The sequence below is a fragment of the Alexandromys fortis genome, unplaced genomic scaffold (assembly GCF_014885135.2).
Source record: "Alexandromys fortis isolate MF-2015 unplaced genomic scaffold, M_Fortis_MF-2015_v1.1 scaffold_174, whole genome shotgun sequence".
NCBI lineage: Eukaryota > Metazoa > Chordata > Mammalia > Rodentia > Cricetidae > Alexandromys > Alexandromys fortis.
This window is the reverse complement of record NW_026068063.1, coordinates 2,285,764-2,312,877: the sequence shown is the minus strand read 5'-3', so window position 1 is coordinate 2,312,877 and position 27,114 is coordinate 2,285,764. Positions and strand designations below refer to the sequence as shown.

Here is a 27,114-nt window from a genome sequence, read left to right as displayed (position 1 = left end):
GGCCGCTGGTTCGGTTTTTAGTTGCCCAGACTCCCAAAATAATTACACAGAAGCTCTATTATTTGTAATATTGTTTAGACAATAGCTTAAGTGTGTTGTTAGCTAGCTCTTACATTTAGAGGCTCATGGTCTACTGGCAAGGTTTTAGTTGGCAGCTGGCATCTCTCTGGCTCCGCCTTCTTTTTTTTTAACATTGAGTTTAGTTTTTTTTTTTTTTTTGCCTAGCTCTACTCTGCTAAGTCACTGAGCAAAACAGATTCTTTATTAACTAATGATATTCACAGCATACAGAGAGAAATCCCATATCACCTTCCCTTTTATGTCTAAATAAAAAGGAAGGTTTTAACTTTAAATTAGTAAAATTACATAAAACAAAAAAGGTGTCAAACAAGAATTATAGATACAACATTTATATCTACTTTGTCTTTTATTATAACTAAGGAAAACTATACTTATAATTATCTATTCTTCAACTCCATCAAAGACTCCAGAAGGATATAGTATTACCTAAGTAAACAAGAAGTGCATTGTAAGAAACTTCCAAAACTCTAGAATTGACAGAGACATCTCCCTGCCTGGATAGGCACCCAGAGTTCTTCTGTATCATTAGAGCATCCATCTTCAGCCTACAGGACCATAGTATCTGGCAGACTTTTCCATGAAGCAGGAAATTTCAAAGACAGTTCTGCCTGTATTGGCAGTTTGTCAGTCACTTTCTTCTGTGTCCTGTAGAATATCTGGCAGTCTCTTTCACAGAGCAGGAACCCCGAAGGACTGTCTCACATTCTTTAGGCAACTTCAGCAGTCATTTTTCTGTGGGTCCTCCTGTATGTCAAACAGCATAAAATCAAGCAGTCCAGGCAAGAGCAGTCTCTTGCCCAAATGGCTAACAAACTCTTTAAGGAGCCTCTGTGATGCCCATCAATTCCTCTTGAAGTTATTGGTGCTGCCAGAAGCAGATGTGTCTCATTGTCATGAAAAGTTTAAAATTTTTAAAACATTTTAAACGCCATATATGTAAACAAAAATTTGTAAACAATATTTGGGAATAAGCAGTTAAGTGCCATTACTAAGACTGAGCCTACTTTGTCTTTTGGCTCTGCCCAGTCCAACATGGTGGGGCAGAGGTCTGTTTAGTGTGAGCTATGCTCATAGCCTCATTTTCAGGCACACAGCGGGTCTTTGTTTTCATTGAGCAAGTTGTAGTCCTCTGCTCACAAACCCCATTTAAGTGTTTGGCCTCTTGAAAGAGCCAGAGTTTGTGCTGGTAGCACAGCCCAGGAAGCCACTGTTTTGAAACTCCATGTGTGTGCTTTGTTTTTTTTTTTTGTTGTTGTTGTTAATACCACTGAATTAGAAAGACGTCTCTTAAAGGAGCTGTGGCACGCTGCCAGCAAGTAGAGTCTATTTTTTAAAAAAAAAAAATTGTAGTTAAGCTTTGTTTTTTAGTGTCTAGAATTTTTTTAAGTCCTCTCAGGTTTTATGTGGATTTAGTCAGCCCCATGTTGGGTACCAATCTGTTGTTGGAGGCTGCTTGTTCGTTTTTTGGCCACCCAGACTCCCAAAATAATTACACAAAAGCTATATTATTTGTAATATTGTTTGGCCAAAAGCTGAAGTGTATATTGTTAGCTAGCTCTTACATTTAGAATTAACCCATTTTTATTGTTTTATATTTTACCACAAGGCTTGTGGTCTACCAGCAGGGTTTTAGTTGGCAGCTGGTGTCTTTTTTCTTTGGCAGCTACATGGCATCTCTCTGACTCCACCTTCTTTTTTTTTAACATTGAGTTTAGTTTTGTTTTTTTTTTTTTTTTCGAGATAAGGTTTCTCTGAAGTTTTTGGTGCCTGTCCTGGAACTACCTCTTGTAGACCAGGCTGGCCTCGAACTCACAGAGATCCGCCTGCCTCTGCCTCCCGAGTGCTGGGATTTAAGGCATGTGCCACTACCGCCCGGTTTGAGTTTAGTTTTATTGCCTAGCTCTACTCTACTAAGTCACTGGGAAAAACAGATTCTTTATTAACTAATGGTATTCACAATATCCAGAGAAAAATTCCTCATCAATGCATAACCAGCTGTGTGGTGGTGGTGCACACCTTTAATTCCTGCACTCAGGAGGCAGAGGCGCCTCTTTGTGAGTTCAAGGCCAGCCTGGTCTACAGAGTGAGTTCCAGGACAGCCAGAGCTAAACAGTAAAACCCTGTCTCAAAAGAAAATAATAATAATAATAAATGCATTGTCATGACTAGGGATTTTATTGCTTTTCTCCTTCCTGTGCTGTTTCCTAAGGAGCTAAGCTTGATTTGAAAAAGTTACAGAATTTCATGGAAAATATGGGTTATGATCTTGAGAAGAATGAATACGAAGACCTGATAAATTACCTGCCCATTAATGGTAAGTTGCTCCTAATTTTGGATTTCAGAAAGCAAATCTGGATTTGTGCAAAATATTTAAAAGAAGAAACAACAGCAACAAACAAACAAACAAAAAAAAAACCCCTAAAAGATAGAAAGTCTTGTCCTCAAGGCTGAAGAGTTAGCTAAATTATAAGCACATTCTTAATTCCTCTGCCAGCACACTCAAGTCTGTTCATAGCACCCATGATGGCATCTTACCACCATGTGTAATTCCTGCTGCAGAGGATCTCTTCTGGCCTCCAGGACCCCCCCCCACACACACACACGCAATTTAAAATAAAAACAAATCTTTTTTTTTTTTTTAAGCCTGTGGCTGGAGAGATGGCCCAGTGGTTAAGAACAGGTGCTGCTATTGCAGAGGACCTGGGTTCAGTTCCCAGCACCCACATCAAGCAGCTCACAACTACCTATAACTCCATTTCCAGGGGATATGATGTCCTCTTCTGGATTCTGTGGGCATCAGGTATGCATGTGCTGCACATACACACATGCAGCCAGAACACTCATACACATAAAAATAAAACTTTGAAAAAAAGTTAAGTCTAATCCTCAAGAATTTATTAGTTCATTGAATGCCAATATATGTAACTATTAGGAATATAACAACCTAACCTTAACCCTACCAAGACTAGTAAAGAGACCTAGAGGCCAAGGCATCATCATAATGTTATCTAATTGTAGTTTGTTACTAAAAATTCCTTCACTGAGATTCTGGAAGAAAAAACAAAAACTAAGTACCAGGAAAAAGGTCAGAGAAAGCTGTCAGATATGCAGAAATTCTCTACTAATAAAAGCGTCACAGCTGAGAAAAACAGTGCATAATACCAAAGTATAAGTGTAACAAGATGGTGGAACATTAGGAAAATAGCAAGTATACTTACCTTCAAGGCTAGAATTTTTGCTTCGAGTGTTCACGATGGGGAGGACAGACAGGGAAGTCTCCGGAAGGGCTTTACCCCAAGTGGTAAAGTTTAGTCTTCCTCGTGGGTTAGATTCGGTAGTTTTTGCCTTTCTGGAAATGTTTCCATTTCCTCTGAATTATCTGAGTGTCGGCATAAAGTCACTTGTATTCCTATATATTCCTTTTAATTTCTGTAGCTGGTGTCGATGGTCTCTCTGGTTTTGACCTTCTTTTTTTCTAGTCACGAAGGACATAATTGTTCTTAGCTTGTTTTCCAGCTGTCTGGAAACGTGAGTGAAATATCACAAGTATTTTACTTCTAGAAGTAGCAATTCTCTCCCTGAGACATACTTTCCAGGTTGGTGGCACCATACGAGAGGCATTGGAGCCCACCTTTAGCTTGTCAGTAGCCTGCTGCAGTAAATGAGACAGATAAGACACCGCCCCAGAAAAAGGGTTTTGCCTGTTGTTGAAGCTCAGCTAATTTCATCCAAGCCCTTTCACCCACATTGAGCGTGGCTGGTGGAGGAAGGGCAGGGGGAACCACGTCTGGCCTGAGAACAGAACATGGAAACAGAAGCAGAGCACTGCTAATGTCCCAAGCTGGATCTTGTCTTTCTAGTACTCATCCATCCACTGGGTTGCTTGTCATCTTTGCAGTCAGTACCATGAAATTCCTCCAAAGAGGTTGGCCTCAGCCCAGGGGCCCCCTGACAGAACAAACAGTGGCATCAGCAGTGTGAAGCCGATGTCGTTTTCATGATCAGAGTTCTGTCTTTCCCCGTTTTCAATGGAATGAAAGCAGAGCAGAATTCTAAATCAAAGATTAAAAATTGGCTAGAACTCTGTGTTTTACTTTTATCTCTTTTCCTATGTGTATTATCATTTTTATACCTAAACTCTTGTTTTACAGATGATGGGATGGTTAATATGAACGAGGTCATAGACAAAGGGAGTCTTTTTACAGGTGAGTCACTAATCATTCCTGAGCATCTATTAAGGATCCTAAGTATGATTTGTACAAATTAACCACCCAGAAGCTGCAAGTAGTGGAATCTCCTGCAGTTGAGGAATATGTATAAACAAATGAAATAATTTCATAGGTGTTATGTTAAAAGTCTCATAAATAGAAAAGGATTTGCCAGGCGGTGGCGGTGCACACCTTTAATTCCTGCACATGGATCTCTATGAGTTCGAGGTCAACCTGGTTCTACAGAGTGAGTTCCAGGACAGGCAGGGCTATGCAGAGAAATCCTGTCTCGAAAAAAAAACAAAAAGAAAAAATCCCAAGGGTTTCTCAAGGGAGAGAACATAGCAACTGACCCTTAAAAGAGACGTCAGTGTTTTCCAGATGCAACAGAGTGGGTGTCTCTGACATAAGAAGCACAAAGGGCAAGACAAGTCATTTGATGCAGGCTCTTCAATCACACTGTCTGAAAGGCGCCTTCTGATTGGTTTAATAAACAGTTGAATGACCAATAGCTAGGCAGGAGAGGTTAGGCAGGACTTCCAGGGAGAGAGAGGAACTCAGGGGTTAGAATCTAGGTGTGGGGAGATGCCAGCAAAACACAGAGCAAGTCAGCCATGCAGATTGGAGGAGAGGTTAAAAAAGCTACATGGCAGAATGTAGATTAATAGAAACAGGTTAATTTCAGTTAGAAGAGCTAGTCGGGAACAAGTCTAAGCTAAAGCCAAGCTTTCATAGCTAATAATAAGTCTCTGTGTCATTATTTGGGGCTAGTAGAAACTACAGTAATGGAAACAATTTAGCATAAACCATAAGACGGGGGCATATTGGAAAGTTCGCATCTTCTCAAAAGCAGCAGACGAGGAAGTGGTTCCGCTATGGCTGTAATCCCTAGAGCTGCCGACAGGCAAGCTTTAGGGACCCCAGTGGTCCAGCTTCACAGGAAAGGTCTTGAAAGTTCTTGGAGGAAGCAGCCCTTGTGCCTCTTTCCCCCAGTCCTTTGTGCAGATGAGCTGCCAACCCCCCAGGCATTCCTCGCCAGACAGGAGCTTTGCATGGGGCTGCAGGGACTGAAAACAGGAGCTGGCTTATGCTGCCTGGCATTGGGTTTGTCTACCTAGACCATATCATCAAGCTAGAAAAGAACCAACACAAGGGAAATTTCCACACAGCCACAGAGAAGGTTGGAAGGGGGAAAATATGTGGTTATTTACAACCTAGTAACCAGGAATGAAGAAAGAGTGTGCTACCAAGCCATTTTCTCTGCTTTGTTTCTTGACCATGTTTGTGATAGTTTGTGATCCTGCATGTTTCTCCCCCATCAATTTACATTAAAGACTTGAAAATATTTTTAAAAGCCTGGTGGTGGTAGCGCACACCTTTAATCCCAGCACTCGGGAGGCAGAGGCAGGCGGGTCTCTGTGAGTTCGAGGCCAGCCTGGTCTACAGAGTAAGTTCTGGGACAGCCAGGACTACACAGAAAAACCTGTCTCTAGACAAAAAAAAAAAAAAATCCCTCTAAGCTAGTATTTTTGGATGGGAAAAGAAAAAGGAAAGCCACCAAATGTATAAGGTACGACAGAGAGCCAGCTGAGTTACGGTTTTTAAAAAGCTCTGTAGTGACATAGCGTGTGATTTAGAAGACTGTAGGAAGCTTGGAGGATGGCTCTGTAGGTGAGAGCACTTGCTGTGCAAACACGAGGACCTGAGTTTGAATCTCAGAATCCACATAAAAACCAGTATGGCCACACTGGCCCTCATAACCCCAGTGCTGTGGGGGTGGAAACAGGATGATTACTGGGCTTTCTGGCTGCCAGCATAGCTGCAGGTTCAGGGAAAGACCTTGTGTCAAGGAAATAAGGCAGAGGAATAGAGCAGGGAGCCAACATTCTCCCACTGCCTCTGTGCATACCTGCATAGGTGTATACATATGTACACAACCCATACACTGCACACAAACAACCCATGCACTGCACACACACACAATCCATACACTGCACACACAATCCATACGCACACACACAACCCATACACTGCACATACACACAATCCATACACTGCACACATGCATACAACCCATACACTACACACACACACAATCCATATACCTCATACGTGCATACCACATACATACAATCCATACACTGCACACATGCACACCACACACACAAAATCTATACACCGCATACACAGATAAAACCCATACACTGGGGGGCTGGAGAGATGGCTCAGAGGTTAAGAGCACTGCCTGCTCTTCCAAAGGTCCTGAGTTCAATTCCCAGCAACCACATTGTGGCTCACAAACCATCTGTAATGAGATCTGGTGCCCTCTTCTGGCCTGCAGACATACACACAGACAGAATATTGTATACATAATAAATAAATAAATAAATAAATAAATAAATAAATAAATATTTAAAAAAAAAACCCATACACTGCACACATGCACACAATCCATACACTGCATGCACACACACACACACACCACACACAAAAAAAACTTGAAAAAAATTAGATTCTAATTTTTTCTTAAAGATATATTAATACTGTTTCCCTTGTTGGCACGTGCCCTTACTCTATTTATTGGTAAATGTTTGCATCTAATTATTCAGCCTAATGTTGATCATAATGGTTTTGGTCAAAGCCTCTACAGTTTTGTCCTAGAAATTTCTTACATTCTTGCCAGCTTGAGTCCATTAATGTTTATTTAACAAAGAATAAGCATTTTTTTACACAAAGTAGAATCATCATTCTTGAACTTTTCAACTATTAGTACTTTTGATTTTTTAAAGGTGAGAAGATTGACCTTGTTGAGCTGGATGCTTACCTGGAAAGCATAGGGGTAAAGCTCACAGAAGACAAGATGATGAAACTGCTGGGCAAACTGCCCGCTGACGGTGAGCATGAAAAGACACCACAGTAGCCTTGGAGAAGTAGTGACGAACAAAGATGTCGCGTCCTACCCATCACCAGCATATCACCCAACAGATTTGTTTCCACTCCTGACTTTTATTGTTAGAGTGAAAATATGAATTACTAGAATAAAGCATTTTCAAGGTTTTTGTTTCTTCAGCTATAGACATTTATTCCACTTCTGAATAGCTGCATTATTGCCTGAGACTTGAAATTTCTCTCTTGCAGCTAGTGGAAAACTGTACAAGAAAAGGTTGATAAAAGAATTGGAGAATATTGAAGGTAAGACTGTGGTGGCTTAGTCCTCTGAAGGTGACACCGAGGTCCTTGAACCATGCTGTTGTTTGCACTTTTCGGAGTATTCATCTTGCCATCCCTACTGTTGGATTCTTTAGACAGATGCTGGACATCAAAATAGTTACGCTGTAGTCGACCTAGAAACAGTGGCTCCTCTATAAACTCAGATATTAGAAACATCAGAAGTAATAACACATAGAGCAGGGCTGGGCAGTGGTGGCGCACGCCTTTAATCCCAGCGCTCGGGAGGCAGAGGCAGGCGGATCTCTAGGAGTTCGAGGCCAGCCTGGTCTACAAGAGCTAGTTCCAGGACAGGCTCCAAAGCTACAGAGAAACCCTGTCTCTAAAAAAAAAACAAAACAAAACAAAAAAAAAAACACATAGAGCACTAGGCACTTTTCCAACAATATTGATCTTGAATTTTCAGATGATAGTGTTTAGGGGGAAAGTTATTAAAAAGTTTCCCATGATATTATAATAGATAAGAAATATAAACAGTGAATAAAGAAAAATTATTGCCTATATACAATAGACTAATGATTGGTCATTAAAAAACTAAACAAAGTCTAATCAGTGGCAACCACATGAATGGAAGTGGAGACTGTATGAAGTGAAATAAGCCTGGCACACCCCCGCACACAAAACGGACACCAGATGATCTCACTTCCATATGTCATCTAAAAGCATTGACCTCGCAGGAGTTTAGAGTAGAATGGTGGTTCAGAGAAAGTAGAGAACAGAAGGGTCATTTAGTTGAGATCAAGAAGCCCTGCTGGCTACTGGACAGTAGGTGGCTACAGACAATGGCACTATTTCGGAAAGTTAGAAAAAAGAAAAGAATTTGGAAGGTTTTAGCCATGAAGAAATGACAAATGTTTAGAAAAATAGATAGTTCCAACCTGATTTGAACATGTATGCATGTGTTGGAATAGCACATCCATATGGATATTTTTGTTTGTTTTCATGTATTACTTTGGGCCAGGAGAATGGTTCATCGGATAAAGGTGCTTGCCACCAAGACCAAGGATATGAGTTTGATTCCTGGAACCTAGTAGGAAGGAGAGAATTGACTCCTGGGAGTCATCCTCTGGCCTCCACATACACATTGTAGCACAGGAGCGTTCTACACACACACACACACACACACACACACACACACTAATTAATTTAAAATAAATAAATTTAACTTTTAAACAAATTTCCTAGAGAATTGTAATGTAATAAATCCATAGACTTTATTTTTCTCCATTAATTTCAAGTTTTGAATCCTATTATACAGGTACATTGACAAACACTGATTTGGGTCTTTAATAGAAATTCCAAACTCCTCACTTCCTTCTCTTAAAATTTCTTCTAAAAGCTAAGATCGAGGTATTACTCAAGGGTAGTGTTTGAGTAGCGTGCGCACACCCTGAATTCAGTCGTCAGCACATGCAACACACTCACACACACTAGTAGAGGTACTACTCAAGAGGGTGAGTAGCATGCGCACGCCCTGAAGTCAGTCGTCAGCACATGCAGCACACTCACACACAGCTCTAGTAGAATCTCAAGAGCAAGTGTGAAGAGTTCACAATCACGATATCAAACACATTGTTACTGGAGTAGTTTAAATGCCCTTTGTCCCCGTTGTCTGAACAAAGCTGATACATAGGCATGACCTCGAATGACCTACTGAGGCCTCATATTTCTCAAATCCTTCTTTTCTAAGGGATAAAGATACCTTCAAACAAGGTGAAAGATTTCATTAAAAATGCAGAAATTAATCTCGATGATGAAGACATCCAGATACTGATGGATCATCTGCCAGTTGATCGTGAGTTTTCCTCTTAATATAACTTGCAACATGAGCCTAGAGGTGGATCTGGGATGATGTACATGAAAAGAATGGAGATAAAATGTAGTCTTCACACATAGCTACCAAAGTGAGCCCAGTGGCCACTACTCGGGAAGAGACACCAAGAGCACCAACACAGATAACAAGCATCTCGTCTCTACTTAACATCATAGGCAATGCCAAGCTCAAACGAAAGTACTGAGAATATTTTTTGGTTTAGGATGCTAATCCAATAGGAAATAGCATTGAGTAGCACTAAGTAATTCTGACAGGTGGGAGGAACTGTGCTAAGTGCTGTGTAGATAATTAGCTTATTGTGTTTTCCAAGTAATTCTACAAGTTAGGTTCTAGCTGTACCTCTGTTTTACATGCAGTGAGATGAAGATGCAGAGAACACTAGTTGCTTGTCAAAAATTGGGGAGCTAGAAAAGTGATGGAGCCAAGAAAACTCAGGTAGTCTTGATCCCAGAATTTTTTTTCTTTCTTTTTGGATTTTTGAGACAAGATCTCTTTATGTAGCCCAGGCTTGCCTCAAACTTGTAATCCTCCTGCCTTGGCTTCGCACATGCAAAGATTGTAGGTGTAAGCCACCACACGTGGCCTCTAGAAATTAACCATTATGCTATGCTGCCCTGAGGTCTTAGAATTTCCAAAGAAAAAGTGCTGACATAATATAGCAGCAGTGAGAACAAAATTAATCAGAGCTGGGTGTGATGAAAGGCCTGCAATCCCAGAACTTGGGAGGCTGAGGCAAGAGGACAGAAAGTTCCAAGCCAATCTGAGCTACACAATGAGAGTTTATCTCAAAAAAGAAAAGGGGGGGGGGCAGGCAACAAGGTGTCTTAGCTAGTGAAAGCATTTGTCACTCAAGCCTGATGACCTAAATCAACCTCCAGAGCCCACGTAAGGCTGGAAGAGGTAACGGACTCCACAGAGCTGTCACGTCACCTCCACACACATGCTGTGTCACAGTACACCCCACACATGCACACGTCACACACATGACAATTAGAAATAACTTTTGAAAAGAAGAAAATAGAATTAGTTAGCTGTGGTGTACATTCGGTAGTCTCACGTTCATAGACCTGAGGAAAATTCAGGAAATCTGGGAGGATGCCAGACCAAAAAGATGTAGTAAAAACAGTAAGATTCACTCAAGTCCAAGGATAATGTGTTTTTCTAAATCAGTGAAAAATATCAGCCCTTCATTCAGTTGGCTATAGTGTTTCTAATGGATTAGGCAGCTGGCCTTATAATAAGAAGTAAGCAGTTTTTCCAAAAACTATTTTGTTTTTTAAACTACTATTTGATAGGTATTTTAATCTACTACTGCAATAAATGTCCTACAGACCCTGACCATTGCTCTGTTTTCTTGGTATTGAGGAACACGGTGATTTAAAATATGATGATATTAATGTAATAACTTATACGTCTGTTTAATCATCTAAGAAAGGGTGATAATTCTGGGCCCAGTGGGCCTCAGGAGGGACATACAGTTAAGAAAGGTTCTTATGCTGGGCGGTGGTGGTGCACGCCTTTAATCCCAGCACTCGGGAGGCAGAGGCAGGTGGATCTCTGTGAGTTCAAGGCCTGCCTGGTCTACAAGAGCTAGTTCCAGGACAGGAACCAAAAGCTACAGAGAAACCTTGTCTCGAAAATAAGTTAAAAAAAAAAAAGGTTCTTATACTGATCACATTAATAAGACGCTAACAAAAGATTGTCATAACTGAAAACGTATTTTTAAAAGCATCTAAGGTAAATATGTATTGGTTTTAAAGTCAATTCATCAGCTGCAGTGTGTCTGCATTGTGATAGAACTGTTGTTTAGTAAACATTTGTGCAGCATTGGTCATGCAAACCACTACACTAATGATTGTCCATGAATAGTAAGACTATAGACTCCAGCCCTCAGAGTCGCATACAGCGTTGGAGTATCACAAGTAACACAACAGAACAAACAAAGTATGTCCCCTTGACCCAGTCCCAGTGGAAGAGACTATCCGTGGCAGCCTTGTCTTGGCTGTCTCAGAAGCCACACCTCCCATTCAGTGGCTTTCCACTTTAATATGAGAAATACTAAGTCAAGTAACTCTGTGCTGTCTGAGAATGATCATTGTAAAACAGAGATCTGTCCTTGTAAGTGAGCAGTACTAAACATGTCAATACGGCAGTTATCATGGTGGCGTTCCAAGAGCAGCCAGCACAGACCAATGCTCTCACTTAGCAGAAAAGACTATCGACAGATCTGAGGCTACATTGAAGGGGAGTGTTTTGTCTTGTGTTGTGCTATGTGGATGCCTGTAGTGGAAATAGGAATAGTTATATTAATTAAATTGATGAGGATCAGAAAGAAAGATATAAATTTCATGAAATGTTTTCAAGTGAGTGAATATAGGCTTCACAATTTGATGATTTAATATCATTTTCCTATAAATCTATGTCATGCTTTTTTTTGTCCTAAAGGTAACGGGAAGGCTGATTTCTCTGTGTTGATGAATGGAATTAAAAGGATTACAGGTGAGTGAGCTATTAACATGAGTATTATATTGTATGGTCTTTACATTTTATATTCAAGTAGGTCTTAACATAACATAAAAATCAAAGAAATTTCAGGATTAAACTGTACCATAGAATAAACAGACTTGACATCTATCTCCAGGATATTCCATGTAGCAGGTACAGAAAGCCCATTCTCTTCTCAGCAGCCCAGTGTCCTCTCCAAAACAGAGAAGTTCACAGAACAAATCTTATACAGAAGAACTGAAAATGATGTCTTGGGACTCATTAGATCATAGCAGAATAATACCAGCAGAATAATACTGAGAAAGACAAAAACACGCAAATGCTTGTGACTGACAGTGTGTTTTTTAATGACCAGTGAGTCCATGAAGAAACCAAGAAGTGAAATTTTAAATTCCTAGAAGCAGATGAAAATGAAAGCACAGCTCACCAGAACTTTTGGAATACAACCAAGGCAGTTCCCAGAGGGAAGTGTATAAACACCAACGTTTCTATTGAAAAAAGTCAGTGATACACCTCACGGTCGTTAAAAAGCTAGGACAAGCACAAACCAAGAGCGGTGGACGTCAATAAGGACTGGGGTAGACATGAATGAGGTGAAAACTACAAGTATACCACAGACTCTAGTGCACAGATAGGTCTTTGAAAGGGCAAGCTCTTTGCCAAACTGACTAAAAGAGAGACCCAAACTAGTAAAATTAGAGGGAAAAATGTCTGTTACAACAGATTCCAGTAAAATCCAGAGCATCGTTAGGGAAGGCTTTGAAAACTCACATTCAAAAAAAAAAATTGAAAACCTGTTTTTCTAAGTGATACATATTTAGAGATTACACGCCAAAATCAAGTCAAAAGAATTTAAACAGTTTAAACAGATGCATAACAAGAAACAAGATGGAGAGGGCTGGAGAAGTGCCTCATCAATAAGGTGCCTGCAACATGTGCATGCATGCCTGAGTTCAGAGCCCCAGAACATATATGTATCTGTGTATGTCTGTGACCCAGGAGTGAGGACAGGCAGATCCCTGGAGCACACTGACCAGTAAGTCTAGCCAGTCGGTGAGTCCCAGGTTCAGTTAGAGACTGCCTCAAAAACAAAGGTCAAAAACAGTAGAGGAAGACACCGGAAGCCAATCTCTGGCCTACACACACACACACACACACACACACACACACACACGCACGCACGCACACACACGCACACACACACCTAAACAAGCATGTACATATACCACATACACGTACTCAAAAATTTAAAAATAAAAATGAGATTGAAGAAGCAGTAAAAATTCTCCCCACATCTGGGTAGTAGTGGCACACACCTTTAATCCCAGCACTTGGGAGGCAGAGACAGGTGGATCTCTGTGAGTTGGAAGTTAGCCTGACATATAGAGTAAGTTAAAAGACAGTCAGTGCTGTTATACAGAGAAACCCTGCCTCAGAAAAAAAAAAAAAAAAAACCCACTCCCCACAAAGTAAAGATGGCTTCTCTGCTGACTTTTTGCTAACACGAAAACCACCACCCCTCAAGCTGTTCTACAAAGGGTACAGGGAAGACGCTCACTGTGCAGACTCACTCTACAAAGCCAGTGTTTCTCCGATTCCAAAGCAGGATAAGGACACAACAAAGAAACTATAGAAGAATTTTCCTGTTGAGCATAGATGCAAAACTCTCAACAAAATACCTACAAATCAAATTCAAGAACACACTTGGTCTAATCTCAGGGATACAAGACTTGTCCTGCATATGCAAATCAGTAGGTGTACTACACCACTTTACACTGAAGAGCAGAAATCACGTGATCAGCTCAGTAGCTGCAGATAAAAGCCTTTCACGGGAGCTTTTTATTCTTCAGGATAAAAGCCCTGAATAAAGTAGGAATGGCGGGAGCATGCTTCAGACAATGAAGGCTGTGCATGGCAAACCTGGACTCGACGTCACACCAAATAGAACAAGTACCGAGAGCGACTCCTCTAAAATCAAGAGCAAGACAGGGCATCCACGCTCACATGTCTTAATCAGTATGGAGCTTGAGTCTGGTAATTAAGATGAGAGAAAATGAATGTGATAAGAAAGCAAGAATTCAAAACATCCTTGCTTCCAGATCATATGATCCTATACTTAAAGGACATTAAAGTCTCTTCAAGAAGCCCTTGGAGCCGATAAGACATTTTCAGTAAGGTAGTATAATACAAAATCAGCAGACAAAATAAGTAGCCTTTCCATATACTAATAACAAACTTGCCAAGAAAGAAACCGGGGTGTGGAGGGAGCTCATTTATGACAGCTTTTAAACATATAGATTATTGCAAAGGGACAAACCTAGCCAAGGAGGTTTGAATTGAAGACTTTTAGGGGACTGAAGGAGACATAAGCCTGAAATCCCAGCACAAGGTCATCCTCCACTACACAGCAAGTTTAAAGCCAGCTTGGGCTTCTTAGAAAGCAAGGAAGATAAGGGAAGGGGAAGTGGAGGAGGAAAAAGGGGGAAAGGAGGAAATGCTGTAATGATGCCCATTACTTTGTATGCTAACATAAAAATTTGAAGTTTGTATTTGGGGGAGATACGAATCTTGTCCATTCAAACTTAACGTAATTGTATACTATCAACTCTTTTATGTTGTCATTTTACAACCATGACATAACAGAGACAAACGAAGAAGACAGTGACGGCAGTAGAGAGGCTAGAGGAACAGCGTATAAAACAAACAAGCAAGAGGAAGCTAGGAAGAGAACTCTATGACAGCTGAGAGAGGGTGCGGCAGCTGACAGTGCCTGTGCTGTTGCAGAGGACACAAGTTTGGCTCCCAACACCCAGCCAGGCAGCTTACAGCCACAGCAACTCCAGCTCCAGGGGATCGGGTGGTGCCTGCAGGCTCCTTATCTTTGGACTCGGGTGCACAAACCACACACATAATTTAAAAATTACATCTTCTTAAATCTTATTTAAAATACAATCTTTTTTTAAAAAAAATAGAGTTGTTAATTTTAACGGCTGAATTTCTTTTTTTTCTTACTTTTATTTTATTTTTTAAAACAATCTGTTTTTATTTTTCATGCCAATCCCAGTTCCCTTTCCCTCCCTTCCTTCTGTTCCCCCCACCAAATCCATTCCTCAGAGAGGGCAAGGCCTCCTACCTTATATTAATCATGAAAAATATTACTAAATTACTGAGAAGTTACATGATTGCTGTTGTACTTGTTATATAACAGTGTAGTCTTCAAGAGAGACCCCTTTTACTTGTTAAAATTTCTTGTGTTTTTTTTATTATTGTATATATATATATATGTTTGGAGACAAGATCTTCATATACACACACACATGCACACACACATATCTACACACACATATCTACACACACACACACACACACACACACACACACATACATGCACATATATCTCAGACTGACCAGACTTCCCATCCTCCTGCCGAAGCCTCCCAAGTGCTGGGATTTCTGGTGTGTGCTACCACACCCAGAAAACTCTTCCTCCCCATCTTTTTGCTTTGTTTTGTTTTTTGAGGCATGGTTTCTCTGTGTAGCCCTGGCTGTCCTGGAACTCTCTTTGTAGAGCAGGCTAGCCTCGAACTCACAGAGATACACACATGCCACCAGCTGTTGCCACCGCCACCACCCCATCCTTCCTCCCCTTCTTGACCCTGAAGGGCTGACACACCCTCCCTGGGTCAGTTGCTCTTTTCTGTAAAGTCAACAAGGATGCGTTTCTCATGTGTGTTACATGTACATATTTTATTTATGTAATGTTATAAATACATAATTCTATAGTCTCACCTATAGCTGTTTTCTTTTTCCTAAAGGAGAAAAGATTCATGCAAAAGACATCAAAAGTATTCTGGAGGACATGGGGATAGAAATGACAAATAAAGAAAACAGAAAGCTGCTCAAAACTCTGCCCGTCTCTAGTAAGCTTTCCCCATACCTAATAATGACATGTAAAAATGTGCTCCTTCAACAAGCATTGACCCATATCTGCACACTCTATCCCAAAACACAGAAAAAATGGGGACCGTTTCCATTGCCCCAGGTTCCTGCTGTCGAAAAGAAAGTCAGGTTGTTTTAAAAGTTGGTATTTTTGAAGGTCTCATATTAATTCTAATATTTGAAATATTCCACATTAGTTTAAATATTTATTTTTTATAAAAAGACCCAGTTCTGTAATAGACATGTAATCCCTGAACTTCTTTGTGTCTGTGTGCACATGTGGGCAAGCATGTGCTTACGTACTCACGTGGAAGTCAAAGGGCAGCTAGTGTGGGATGGGTTCTCTTCCACGGTGTTTGTCCTGGGTGGGGGCAAGTTCATTGACCTGCTGAGCCAACTCTTCAGAGGTAGAGGTAGGATGATCACTACAAGTTCAAAGCCATCCTGGTCTGCACGTGAGTTCCTGGCAAAAAAGACCCAGCCCTACCTAAGCGTTTCTCCTATTTTTTAATAACTTATTACTAATTTTGGTTGGAATATATGATGCTGCATTTCATTATGACATTTTCATGCATATATATATATGCTCATATATGCCTTCTCAGTACCTTCCTCATCCCATTTTCCCCTTTCTCACTGACCCCCTTCTTTCTCCCAAGTAATTCCCTTCTGCTTTCATACCTCATGTATGTATGATATGTAAACATGTGTGTGCGCACATATATTTTAAAATAGATTCTACATGTGAGGGAAAACAGCTTTTTTTTTTTTTTTAAGTCTTTCACTATGTAGCCAGAATTGATCTGGAACTCTGAATTCCTCTGGCTGTTGAGATTACAGGCAGGACCCTAGCCAAGCTTCTGGCTAACACTTCTAGAGCTCCTGTGCTCATTTTGATTAGGTTTAGGAAAAGGTCCCCTAAGGCAGAAGTCCTATCTTAAGACCTGTTCTTGTTGTTGTTCCTTTGGGAGACATAAAACACTTAAGAATCAGAAAGAAAATGAAAGAACTGGATGATAGATAAAAGAAAAAGGTGAAGCCAAATTAAAAAAGAAAAAAAGTGTTGTGCTTCAGTGCACCTGGGTACAGCCAACTGCTTTTGTACTCAGCCCCCATGGATTCGGTCCCCTGTGCTGAGGCTTCTCCCAGAGCTGGGGTCTGACCTCTCATTGAGAATGAAATGTGATGTGTCTAAGTCCTTCCTTTCTGTATGTGTGAACGGAGACTTTCTCATCCTTCAAAACACCATTGTGTTTTACCCTACAGCCGACAAAACTCTATTTAAGAAAGAACTGCTGTCTGGTGTGAAGTCATTCAAAGGTGAGTGAGAAAAAGACAAGAACAATAAAATTTGAGACTTTCCTTAAAGTATAAAATAACAAAACGATGAGTTTCATTCAGTAATTGTTCGCTGTCTGCTAGGTATTCAAGAATTATCTGGAATATAAAACAATATATAGGAAAAATGGACTCATGCATTGTTACTACACTTACATAATTGTTACACTACTGTTTTCTTGTACAGGTCTATTTTTAATTCAACACTTACTTGGTGTTTTGTTCATTTTACATTTAGTACTCAGATATCATTTTCAGAGTTTTAGATTCTTGCTAATTTGATTCAATGAAAATGAATATTTTCACTCATTATTAAAAATTAAAATGTTATTATTTTTATTTTTTTCTTATCCTGAAAAATGAAAGGTTATTATACTGTGCTGACTGGTTTTGTGTCAACTTGACACAAACTGAAATCATCTGAAAGAAGAGACCTCAGTTAAGGGAATGCCTCCCTAAGATCCCTGGAGGCAAGCCTGTAGGGCATGTTCTCAATTAACAACTGATGAGGAGGGCCCAGCCCACTGTGGGAGGGGCCATCCCTGGGCTGGTGGTCCCGAGTTCTGTAAGAAAACAAGTTGAGCAAGCCATGGGGAGCAAGCCAGTAAGCAGCACTGATCCATGGCTTCTCCACCAGCTCCTGCCCTGCTTGAGTCCCTCCCTGACTTCCTTCAGTGATGAACAGTGATGGGGAAGTGTAAACCAAATAAACCCTTTCCTCCCCAACTTGCTTTTGGTCATGGTGTTTCATCATAGCAATAGAAACCCTAAAATAGACATATATCATTATTGCTTCCAAATTTTGAGTTTCTTATCGGGCCATTTGTCCATTATCCAACTGTAGTATAAACATGTATTGCTAATAATTAAAATGACCCTTTTATATATCAACTATAAGCACATTGTCATACATAGTGAATACTTTCCTGGTTGGTTATTTGCATTTTATTTTCATATACTGTATTGAAATGAAAGGGGGAGACAGCTCACATGCTCTCTAGTTCATCCATTTTAGTAGACTAATAGAGTTGTACAATATCACCACAATCAACTAGACAACACTTTATCACCCCAAAACGCAGCTCTGCCCACCCATTAGCAGTGACTCACATACCCATAGTCCTTCAGCCCTAGGGAACTATGATCAACTTTGATATATGGGTATTTTTCATTTTGTGTACTCAACCATATCTTTTCTGGCTTCCCCTTATTTTCCTGTGGTTTCAGTTTTTTAACATTTAATTTTTAACTCATCTAAAATACAATATATTATATTATTATACATACATTACACATATAATATATATCACATATTATATAATATACATACTGACACTTTATAAATAAGTCAGATTTCAGATTGCATCAATAAAAACCATGCCAGTAGTTTTAAATAATTCTTTCCCATTAACTGTAGTTTTCCTTTTATGAAAAAGTATCTTTGGGAGGCTATTTTTTGTTACTGTAGTAAGTCTCAAACCTATTTTTTACCCAGAATTCTATTATTCTCTTCGCCTAGCTCACCGGAACTGCCAAAGTGCACTGCTCTTGCTCACGTGCTTCTCTCAGAAGTGTAATTATGGACGCCTGCTCCTGCCTGCCATGTGACTTGATTAGCACCTTTGTGCTTTCACTTCTGGGTAGGAGTTAACAGTTCAAATTTTTCATTTTGTAACAACTTTACTGTTTCTTGTTTTCTTGAAGGAGGGCGAGTTAATGTCCATGACATGAAACGTGTTCTTCATAACACTGGTTTCAAGCTGGAAGCGAAAGAACTGAAGGACCTGCAGGCTCACCTGCCAGTGACTGGTGAGCGCTCTCAACTTCTTTATCCCGGAGACCCCGTCCTGTCAAGCCTGAGAGCAGCAAGGAAAGAAACAAGATGAAAAGAAAAACTGAGGACAGATTGGATCTCAGGCTTTTCCTGCAGAAGCATGCCGGTGGCAAATGCAGGAGTCGGGTTAATTGGAACTATGCAGAATGTGGGGACTTCAGAGGGAAGGGGAGCAGTGATAACAAAACAAAGGGGAAAACACTGTCCGCAGTTGAAAATGTGTGGGCCACAGTGACACAGCACTCAGGAGGATCTCTGTGTGTTTTATAATGGTCTCCATAATGAGATCTGGGTTAGCAAGGACTACGTGATGAGGCCCTATTTAAAAAAAAAATGAAAATGCATTTCCTGATTATTAATGCTATTAAACCTTTAAGAAATGTATCTAAAAACTTTTAAACCAACCAGCAAAGACATCAGTGCCTCACTAGGGGCTCTTTTTTGACTCAGAACTCCTTTATGCTGTTTTGTAAATTAATAGTTATCAATATTTATTGTGTTAAAACTGAAACACATTTTAATAATGTTTATCTATTAATTCTTTAAACTTATTGTTGCTATCTTTTGAGACCGGGTCTCACTGCTTAGCCTGATGAGGAAATTTCTATGAAGCCCCAGGTTGTCTTCAAACTCCTGGTTCTCCTGCCTCAGTCCTCAGTGCTGGGGGGTTACAAGTGTGTGCCACAAAGCCTGACTCATATTTTTTGAAAAAACAATAAATTTATTACTTGATAAAATACATCTTATGGAAATATTTTCCCAGAGAATAATTGTCTTAACATTTTTATTAATGATTTTAATGCATAACTAGATGCCCATATATGCTTTATTTTGCAATCTGCTGGAATATTTTGGTTGTTTTATTTTATTCTGGTTTGAAGTAATACTGGGGATTGAACATAGGGCCTCACACATGGTAGGTATGCACTCAGCCACTGAGTTGCAGCCCCGGCCCTTGTTGGACTAATTTAGTTTGGGTAAAAATATATAAAGATAACCTGACTTCATACACATGCAAATCATTGGCAGGAGAAGCGTCTGATAGCCTTTCCATACTTTCTTCCTGGCTATTCTCTCAAAACTGAGCAAGTAGCTTCTTAAAATGTAGCTACCTTCCATATACTTGGTTACAGCAAAGTGTAGTAGTCTGCCTGAGCCTTTCATTTTTACCCATGCATGGCTTCATAAGATTCAATATTTTTTCAAATCAGATTCATGGCTGAGGGGATGGCTCAGTCTGTAGAGCACTTTCCGCACAAGTGTGAGGATCGGAATTCAATCCCAGAACCCACATAAAAAGCTGGACATCGCGCACACACTTGTACATGGAGGAAGTGGAAAAGGAACTTGCTGGCCAGCAGTCCTGACATATTTGGTCCCAGGTCTCAGTGAGAGACCTTGTCTCAAAAAATATGGTAGAGGACTCCTGAGGAATGACACCCAAGGTTGAACTCTGGCCTACACACACACACACACACACACACACACACACACACACACACACACACGCATGCACGCACACACAAAAAATACAAAAACCTTGTTAAGGCCATTCTTAAGTGAAACTGACATCTTACTACAAGCACACATAGTGCAGGACAGAATGACAACTAGTGCCTTCAGATGTCCTTATTTCAAAGATGGAAGTCATTTTCCCAGTCACCAGTGCAAACGGAGATGCTGTGGGAAAGGTCCAGGGTGTAGGAGACTCGGAGGCGGGTGGACCCCTCTGGAGAAGCGCTCTTCTCCGCTCTTCTCAGGGTCACCCACACAGCATGAGAGGACTGGTTCTGCTGACCCCAGCAAAACCCCTCTCCCAGAATGCAGTAAGGCAGAAAAGAGAAAGAGTAGTCACTGAATGGACACACACGCACAGCTTGAGTCTTTTCTCTCTTATATGTTTTCATTGGTTTAAAAGATAAAAATTCTAAGGCCGGGCGGTGGTGGCGCACGCCCTTAATCCCAGCACTCGGGAGGCAGAGGCAGGCGGATCTCTGTGAGTTTGAGGCCAGCCTGGTCTACAAGAGCTAGTTCCAGGACCGGAACCAAAAAGCTACTGACAAACCCTGTCTCAAAAATAAAAAAATAAAAAAATTAAAAAAAAAAAGATAAAAATTCTGAGCCAGTGTGGTAGCGCACACCTTTAATTCCAGCACTCAGCAGAGGCAGGCGGATCTCTGTGAGCTCAAGGCCAGCCTGGTTGGCAAAGAGAGTTCTAGGACAGCCAGGGCTGTTACACAGAAAAACCCTGTCTCAAAAAGCCAATAAAATAAAAATTCTGAACAAAAGCAAAAACTTTATATGATTTTTTTAAAAAAATCTGTCTTCATCTTCGAATCTAAATTTTGAATTTTCTTGCAGAACATGAAAAGGTAGATTTGGATGTAATGATGGATGCAGCAAAATCTTTCACAGGTGAGAGTTTATGTAAGATGTAGTCCCTGGAAGCCTGAGACTTGGTCTGGGTCGGAACTGCCTTTCTTTAGAGGGTCTACCCTCCAGTGCTCACTGACATCACTCAGCTTCTTACCTAGGCAGAGATAATTTTGTCTCTTTGACAACAATTTTGAACATTAGAAATTTAGAAGCATAGACCCCCTCAGAGAGAGATATTAACTTCAACATGTGTGCCAGTACAGTATTCATTTCACTAGTGTTAGAAGAAATGAAATATAGATTACCATAGTGAATTTGAATGCAAAATTTTTGCATCAGGAATATGATCAGTATGAACAGTCAGTACCATGATTCAGGCCATTAAGTAGAAATGAGAGATTTTGCATACAAGTACAATTATGTAAGTCCTATGCCATCTGTTCTTAATTTTAATGTTCTCATGCTTATATAACAAAATACCATGGTCTGAGTAATTATAATTTATAAATTTATGTTTGTTTCTCATCACTGTGGAGACTGGAAAATCCAACACCAACACGCATGCCTACCCAGCATCTGCTGAGTTTGGGGCCACTTCCTGCTTTAGCAGGTGCCTTGGACACTGTGTCCTCACACTGTGGAGGAGGGAAAGGGAAAACAAAGGGCCTCCTGCTCCTGAGGCCCCTTCATAGCCATCATCCCATGCAGGAAAGGCAGCATGACCTCCTGCCTCTTGTTGCCACCATACTGAAGATGAAGTTCCAGTGGGAAATGTGGAGAGAACTCAAATGGTCGTGCTGCTGCCATCACCGGCTGTTACGCAGGGCTGCTCCGTGCTGTACTGACCCCAGCACAGGAGACAAGTGCTGTCCTCTTACCCGACTTAAAAAACGCTTTCAGATAACTCCAGATTAGTCACGTCGGCTCACATCCTGTACTGGCTTGCCCTGCTGTTAAAGGGAATGCTGAATTTCATTATATTGTTCTTAACTTAAAATTATTATCTCTTAACCTGAAATAATTCCCATTTACTTAAAGGAGAAAAAGTTGACGCCAAGGACATAAGAAACTTTCTGGGAAGCATGGGAATTGCACTCACTGAAAGAGAAGAGTTGAAGCTGTTAAAATCTCTGCCCATTGCTAGTGAGTACTTAGCATGCCGAAGGGGTTCAGAGAGATGAATGGGGTACTGTGGGTGTCCTGGGTGAGAACGGCCATGAATAAGAAGCCCTTGTCTTGTTTGTGTTTTAATTTGACAGTGAGAAACTTCTCCCTTATATTCAGCCAGTGAGCCCTGAGTAAATTCTGTAGCCCCGCCCCCAACTCCCACAATGTACCTCACGTCTGTCGGTCCCCTGGGAAACCTCCCCTCTCCCCACAACGCAGCTAAAAGATAAATTCCTGTGAGCAGGGTCCCTTCAGCATCACTCGCCTGTGCAGACCGTACCCCTCTGTCAGTGGATAACCCACAAGCCTCTCAAAAGTTCTGCCTCCGGATCACATGGGGTGGAGAGTGAGGAGACCTAGAGACTGACCTTTTACCTCTGCATCCCGCCCATTTCCAAGAACCCCAACAGAGCCATTCTTCCCTACCCCCATTGTTTCTTTCCCACCTGCCCCCCCCCCCCAGGAGGGCAAGCTTGCACATTGGCTGGGTATTAGTGCCCCCTGGAGGGAGCAGCAGCGTCCTCAGCAGCCAAGGCTCAGTATCCATCTGAATTCTCGCCACAGGCACAATAGACTGCCCATTCCCTGAGTTTGCCACCTCCCTCATCTGAATTCCGCATGCACCTAAGACTGCCTATTTGCTGTCTGCCATTTCCCCCCTCTGAATTCTCGCCTCATGCACCTAAGGCTGCCCCTTCCCTGTGTCTGCCACCTCCCCCACTCGCCTCCTCATTGTTCTTTCAAGGAACAATCTGAAAATTGCCTTCTCCTTCCCTCCCTTAAGCCCTGCCTTCTTGCCTTCCCTGCCTCCCTCCTTCCCTTTGGTATCACTGGTGATCTTCAGAGTGCTAAGCCAGCCCTCTACCACCTTGCAGCTTTCCTAGCACTTTGGCTGGGGGGGGGGGGGGGGGCAGATGTCCTCTACTGGAGAGTGCATCAGACAGGTGCCAGGCATGGAGGGTCCACAGTCTGGAGCTCTCTGGGGACAGATAGAGCCCATGAGGATATGTTGTGTCAATAGATACTATCTGTCCCATTTTTCCTTCTCCTTTGCCTATGGAGTTAATCTAGCAAGTAATTTAAAATATTTGCTCAAATTGTAATTCTCCTGTCTCAGCTTCTCTAATGCTGAGAGGAGGCATGTGGTAACATGCCTGGCAGGTAACTATTTTTAATATTATCCTTTTATATGGCCTGCCATTTGGTTAAACATATAGGTCTGCCTCATGGGCAGAAAAAGGGGAGGCTATAGTGGAATAATAATAATAAAAAAAAAACAAGAAGAAAGCCAAAGAGAAAAATGTGTGTATAACACGCCTTACCAGTTGCCATGTGTGACAACTAAAGTTTCAGACTTAGCACGTTGAGAGCAGTCCTTCTGCCGTTATTTGAGGGTGAAACAGATTTCTAGGTAAGTCATATGTTCATGGCCAGAGATGTAGCTTAGTGGTAAACTGCTCTCCTCACTTGTACAAGGCAGAGAGAGAGAATATTACAGTTTTCTCATCCCTCTCCTTGTGTCTCACCATGTCTTACAGAGGATGGAACCATCTATAAGAAAAGATTACTGAGCGGTGTGGTGCCCATCAAAGGTACGAGTCCCGGGAACGGGACCTGCAGTTCCTGCCTTCACATTTACTGACTGGAGTCTTGCTGTTCCATGATCCCGCGAGTTTGCTGACTCTGGCTCCAGCCTCAGAACTCAGCTACGGCTTACAGCACAGCACCCCTCTTTTGGCTTACAGCACGGCACCCCTCTTTTGGCTTACAGCACGGCACCCCTCTTGTGGTTTGCTGTAGCTGAGGAAGGCGTTGTTAGTCCTGTGTCACTGTAGCAGACCTGAGGATCTTTCAGTTACAAGGTTCTCTCTTTACAGTTTATCTTCAGCTGTGATCACATCAACTGAGACTTGGACCTTAGTGAGGATCCTTTTCTCTCCCCAGCTCCAATGGTGACCAATCTGGGTTGTAAAATAGCCAGCATCTCACTGTCCCCCGGTATTGAATCCATGGTCTTTAAGATCCATAGCATTTTTTAAGGATTTATTTTTTTAAATTATGTGCCGTGTATGTGGGTATATGCACGTGTGTGCAGGAGCCCATAGAGTCCAGAAAAGAGTCACCTCCCCCTGGAATTGCAGTTACAAGTGACTGTGAGCTGCATGATGTGTGTGCTGGGAACCAAACTGCAGTCTTCTGGGAGAGCAGAATGTGCTATGAACCACGGAGCCCCACTCTCAATATCCTTAAAGCTGTCATCTTCCACTCAGGGAATCCCTTGCTTTACTTCCCTCTCCTTATTTCTTAAGGGAAAAAAGTCCACTACTCTAAGCTGCCACTCATTTTGAAGGCTGCAGAATTTGAACTTGAGAAGGAAGACTGTGAGGACCTGATGAATCATCTGCCTTTGGATGGTGAGTATTTCACACACCACTGTGTTGGAGGAAATGCTGCTTGGTGGTTCTGGCCGCCCAGCTAGCTTAGACCCAAAATAATCACACAGAAACTGTATTAATTAAATCACTGCTTGGCCCATGAGCTCTAGCTTCTTATTGGCTATCTCTTATATTAATTTAACCCATTTCTATTAATCTGTGTATCCCCATATGGCAGTGGCTTACTGGCAAAGTTTTGGCATGTCTGACTCTGGTGGCAGCTCCATGGAGACTCTCTGGCACCGCCCTTCTTTCTCCCAGCAAACAGCCTAGCTTTCCCTGATAGTTCTGTTCTTCCCTGCCATAGGCTCAAAGCAGTTCTTTATTCATTAACCAATAAAAGCAACACACAGACAGAAGGAGCTTCCACACCACCACTGTCACCAGGGCTTCTGTGTAAGGCCGTATAAGCATTTAGAAAGAAAGAAAGAAAGAAAGAAAGAAAAAGAAAGAAAGAAAGAAAGAAAGAAAGAAAGAAAGAAAGAAAGAAAGAAAGGAGGAAAGAGAAAGAGAAAACAAAGGCAGTCTCTTCAGAAAGTTTACGAAACATTTGGCTGTGTTCATGTCGTCTATGCAGCCAGTTAACAAGCACGCTTCACCCCTACTTCATCTTTTCTTTCGCATGTTTACCTATTTCTCTTTGATTTGTCCAGTGCTGTAGCCCACATGCTTTAAATTCATGGCCGTCCTCCGGAATGCTGGGATTACTGGCCTAAACGTATAGACCTACTTCTAATGATCATTAATGCTTTTATAAGATCAATTCTGCCAAACAGGAATGTCAAAGAGGCAAAACCAGTGTAATCCATCAGGAAGGAAATGAGAGATGAGCCCAGGGTCTTCATGGGACTGTTCTGTAATTCAGACCCAGGACCAGTGTCTAGAGGGACAGAATGGCAGCCTAGCTCAGAATGGTGTTCAGTGATGGTTGATGTCTTAAAGGCCCAGCTCCTCCTTTTTTGCTTCTTCTTGAGCTAAAATAGTTAATAATAGAAATCATGAAAGATGGCTGAATCCAACTCTTTACAACAAGTATGCATTGTAATTTTTCCAACTGGATTGTCTTTTCTTACAGAAAATGAAATGGTTGATTTAAATGTGTTAATAAATGAAGCAAAAGCTTTTACTGGTAAGTAGTTCTAGTTAAAAGGCATTCACTATTAACTAAGGCCTTAATATTTTATAGAAAAAATACTGTCTTCAAGCATTAGTTTTCTTTTGAGGCTACTACTGACATGCTAAATTAGCTCTCCTACAAAATTAAGAGTTGAATATTTGTTTCACAATCTTATATTTGATTTGGGCTTTGTTTGTATAGGATGTGAGTCTCTCTCTCTCTCACTCTCACTCGCGGGGGGGGGGGGGGGATTCAGGAAACATTACTGGGAAATTAGACCTGCTGTCTAAACAGCCAAAACATAAAGGAGTACTATTCAATCTCAAGGTGGGGTTTGATTTGTATCTGGAATGTGAGCTTTCCCTTCTCTTGAATTAAAGGATAAGTTCACCTTCTTAATAAAGGACACATTCACATGCCCCTTGAACTTATGTAGCTTAACGACTTTTCTTGAGATTTCAATCCTATAACAGGATTGTACCGCATAAATAATTTAAATACTTTTTCCATGATCTAAAACCACCCAGGCTTGGGGCATAGCTTAGTCCAGAAAGAACTTACAGGAGGACCTGAGAGTTAATCCCAGAACCCACAGAAAAAAACTGGACTTGGTGACATCAACTTGTAATCCAAGTGCTAAGAATGCAGAGCCAGCAAATCCCTGGAGTCACTGACAGTCAGCATCGCCTACTCAGCAAGCCCTACCTCCCAGTGAGAAACCCGTCTCAAAATAAATAAATAAATAAATAAATAAATAAATAAATAAATAAATAAATGTGGACACCTCCTGAGGATCAAAGGCTGACCTCTGGCCTCCACATGCACATGTGCGCAGAAGTGCTTGCATAGCCATACACACAGTAAGTAAATAAAATCGTTCATTCATTGCTAAAATTCTTACCTGTTAACAATCTACATCTTTCTAAAGGGAAGAAGGTTGGAGTCGATAATGTAAAGCATGTGCTGAGGAAAGTGGGGCTGGTGCTCCCCAACAAAGCATACAAGGATCTGCAGAGATTCCTGGCAGTTTATGGTGCGTACCGAGGTCACTC

General features: G+C 41.2%; 2 protein-coding genes across 5 annotated transcripts in view; both read left to right on the top strand.

Annotated features, from left to right (window-relative positions):
- The window catches only part of LOC126487557 (EF-hand calcium-binding domain-containing protein 13-like), a 33,151-nt gene extending 10,893 nt beyond the window's left edge, over nucleotides 1-22,258 (top strand). The window contains exons 9-19 of the mRNA XM_050120446.1: nucleotides 2,291-2,395; nucleotides 4,233-4,286; nucleotides 7,079-7,183; nucleotides 7,428-7,481; nucleotides 9,208-9,312; nucleotides 11,797-11,850; nucleotides 15,672-15,776; nucleotides 17,062-17,115; nucleotides 18,838-18,942; nucleotides 21,329-21,382; nucleotides 21,954-22,258. Coding sequence (XP_049976403.1) covers nucleotides 2,291-2,395; nucleotides 4,233-4,286; nucleotides 7,079-7,183; nucleotides 7,428-7,481; nucleotides 9,208-9,312; nucleotides 11,797-11,850; nucleotides 15,672-15,776; nucleotides 17,062-17,115; nucleotides 18,838-18,942; nucleotides 21,329-21,382; nucleotides 21,954-22,258 — 1,100 coding nt within the window. The remainder of the gene's footprint in view (nucleotides 1-2,290; nucleotides 2,396-4,232; nucleotides 4,287-7,078; nucleotides 7,184-7,427; nucleotides 7,482-9,207; nucleotides 9,313-11,796; nucleotides 11,851-15,671; nucleotides 15,777-17,061; nucleotides 17,116-18,837; nucleotides 18,943-21,328; nucleotides 21,383-21,953) is intronic.
- A 127-nt stretch (nucleotides 22,259-22,385) lies between these two features.
- The window catches only part of Efcab3 (EF-hand calcium binding domain 3), a 46,951-nt gene continuing 42,222 nt past the window's right edge, over nucleotides 22,386-27,114 (top strand). Inside the window, exons 1-5 of one of the 4 annotated variants that reach the window (XM_050120438.1) lie at nucleotides 22,386-22,486; nucleotides 24,049-24,102; nucleotides 24,820-24,924; nucleotides 26,021-26,074; nucleotides 26,991-27,095. In XM_050120438.1, the coding sequence (XP_049976395.1) occupies nucleotides 22,426-22,486; nucleotides 24,049-24,102; nucleotides 24,820-24,924; nucleotides 26,021-26,074; nucleotides 26,991-27,095 (379 nt within the window). In that variant the 5' untranslated portion in view covers nucleotides 22,386-22,425. The remainder of the gene's footprint in view (nucleotides 22,487-24,048; nucleotides 24,103-24,819; nucleotides 24,925-26,020; nucleotides 26,075-26,990; nucleotides 27,096-27,114) is intronic. The other 3 variants (XM_050120436.1, XM_050120437.1, XM_050120439.1) reach the window with 3 other exon arrangements.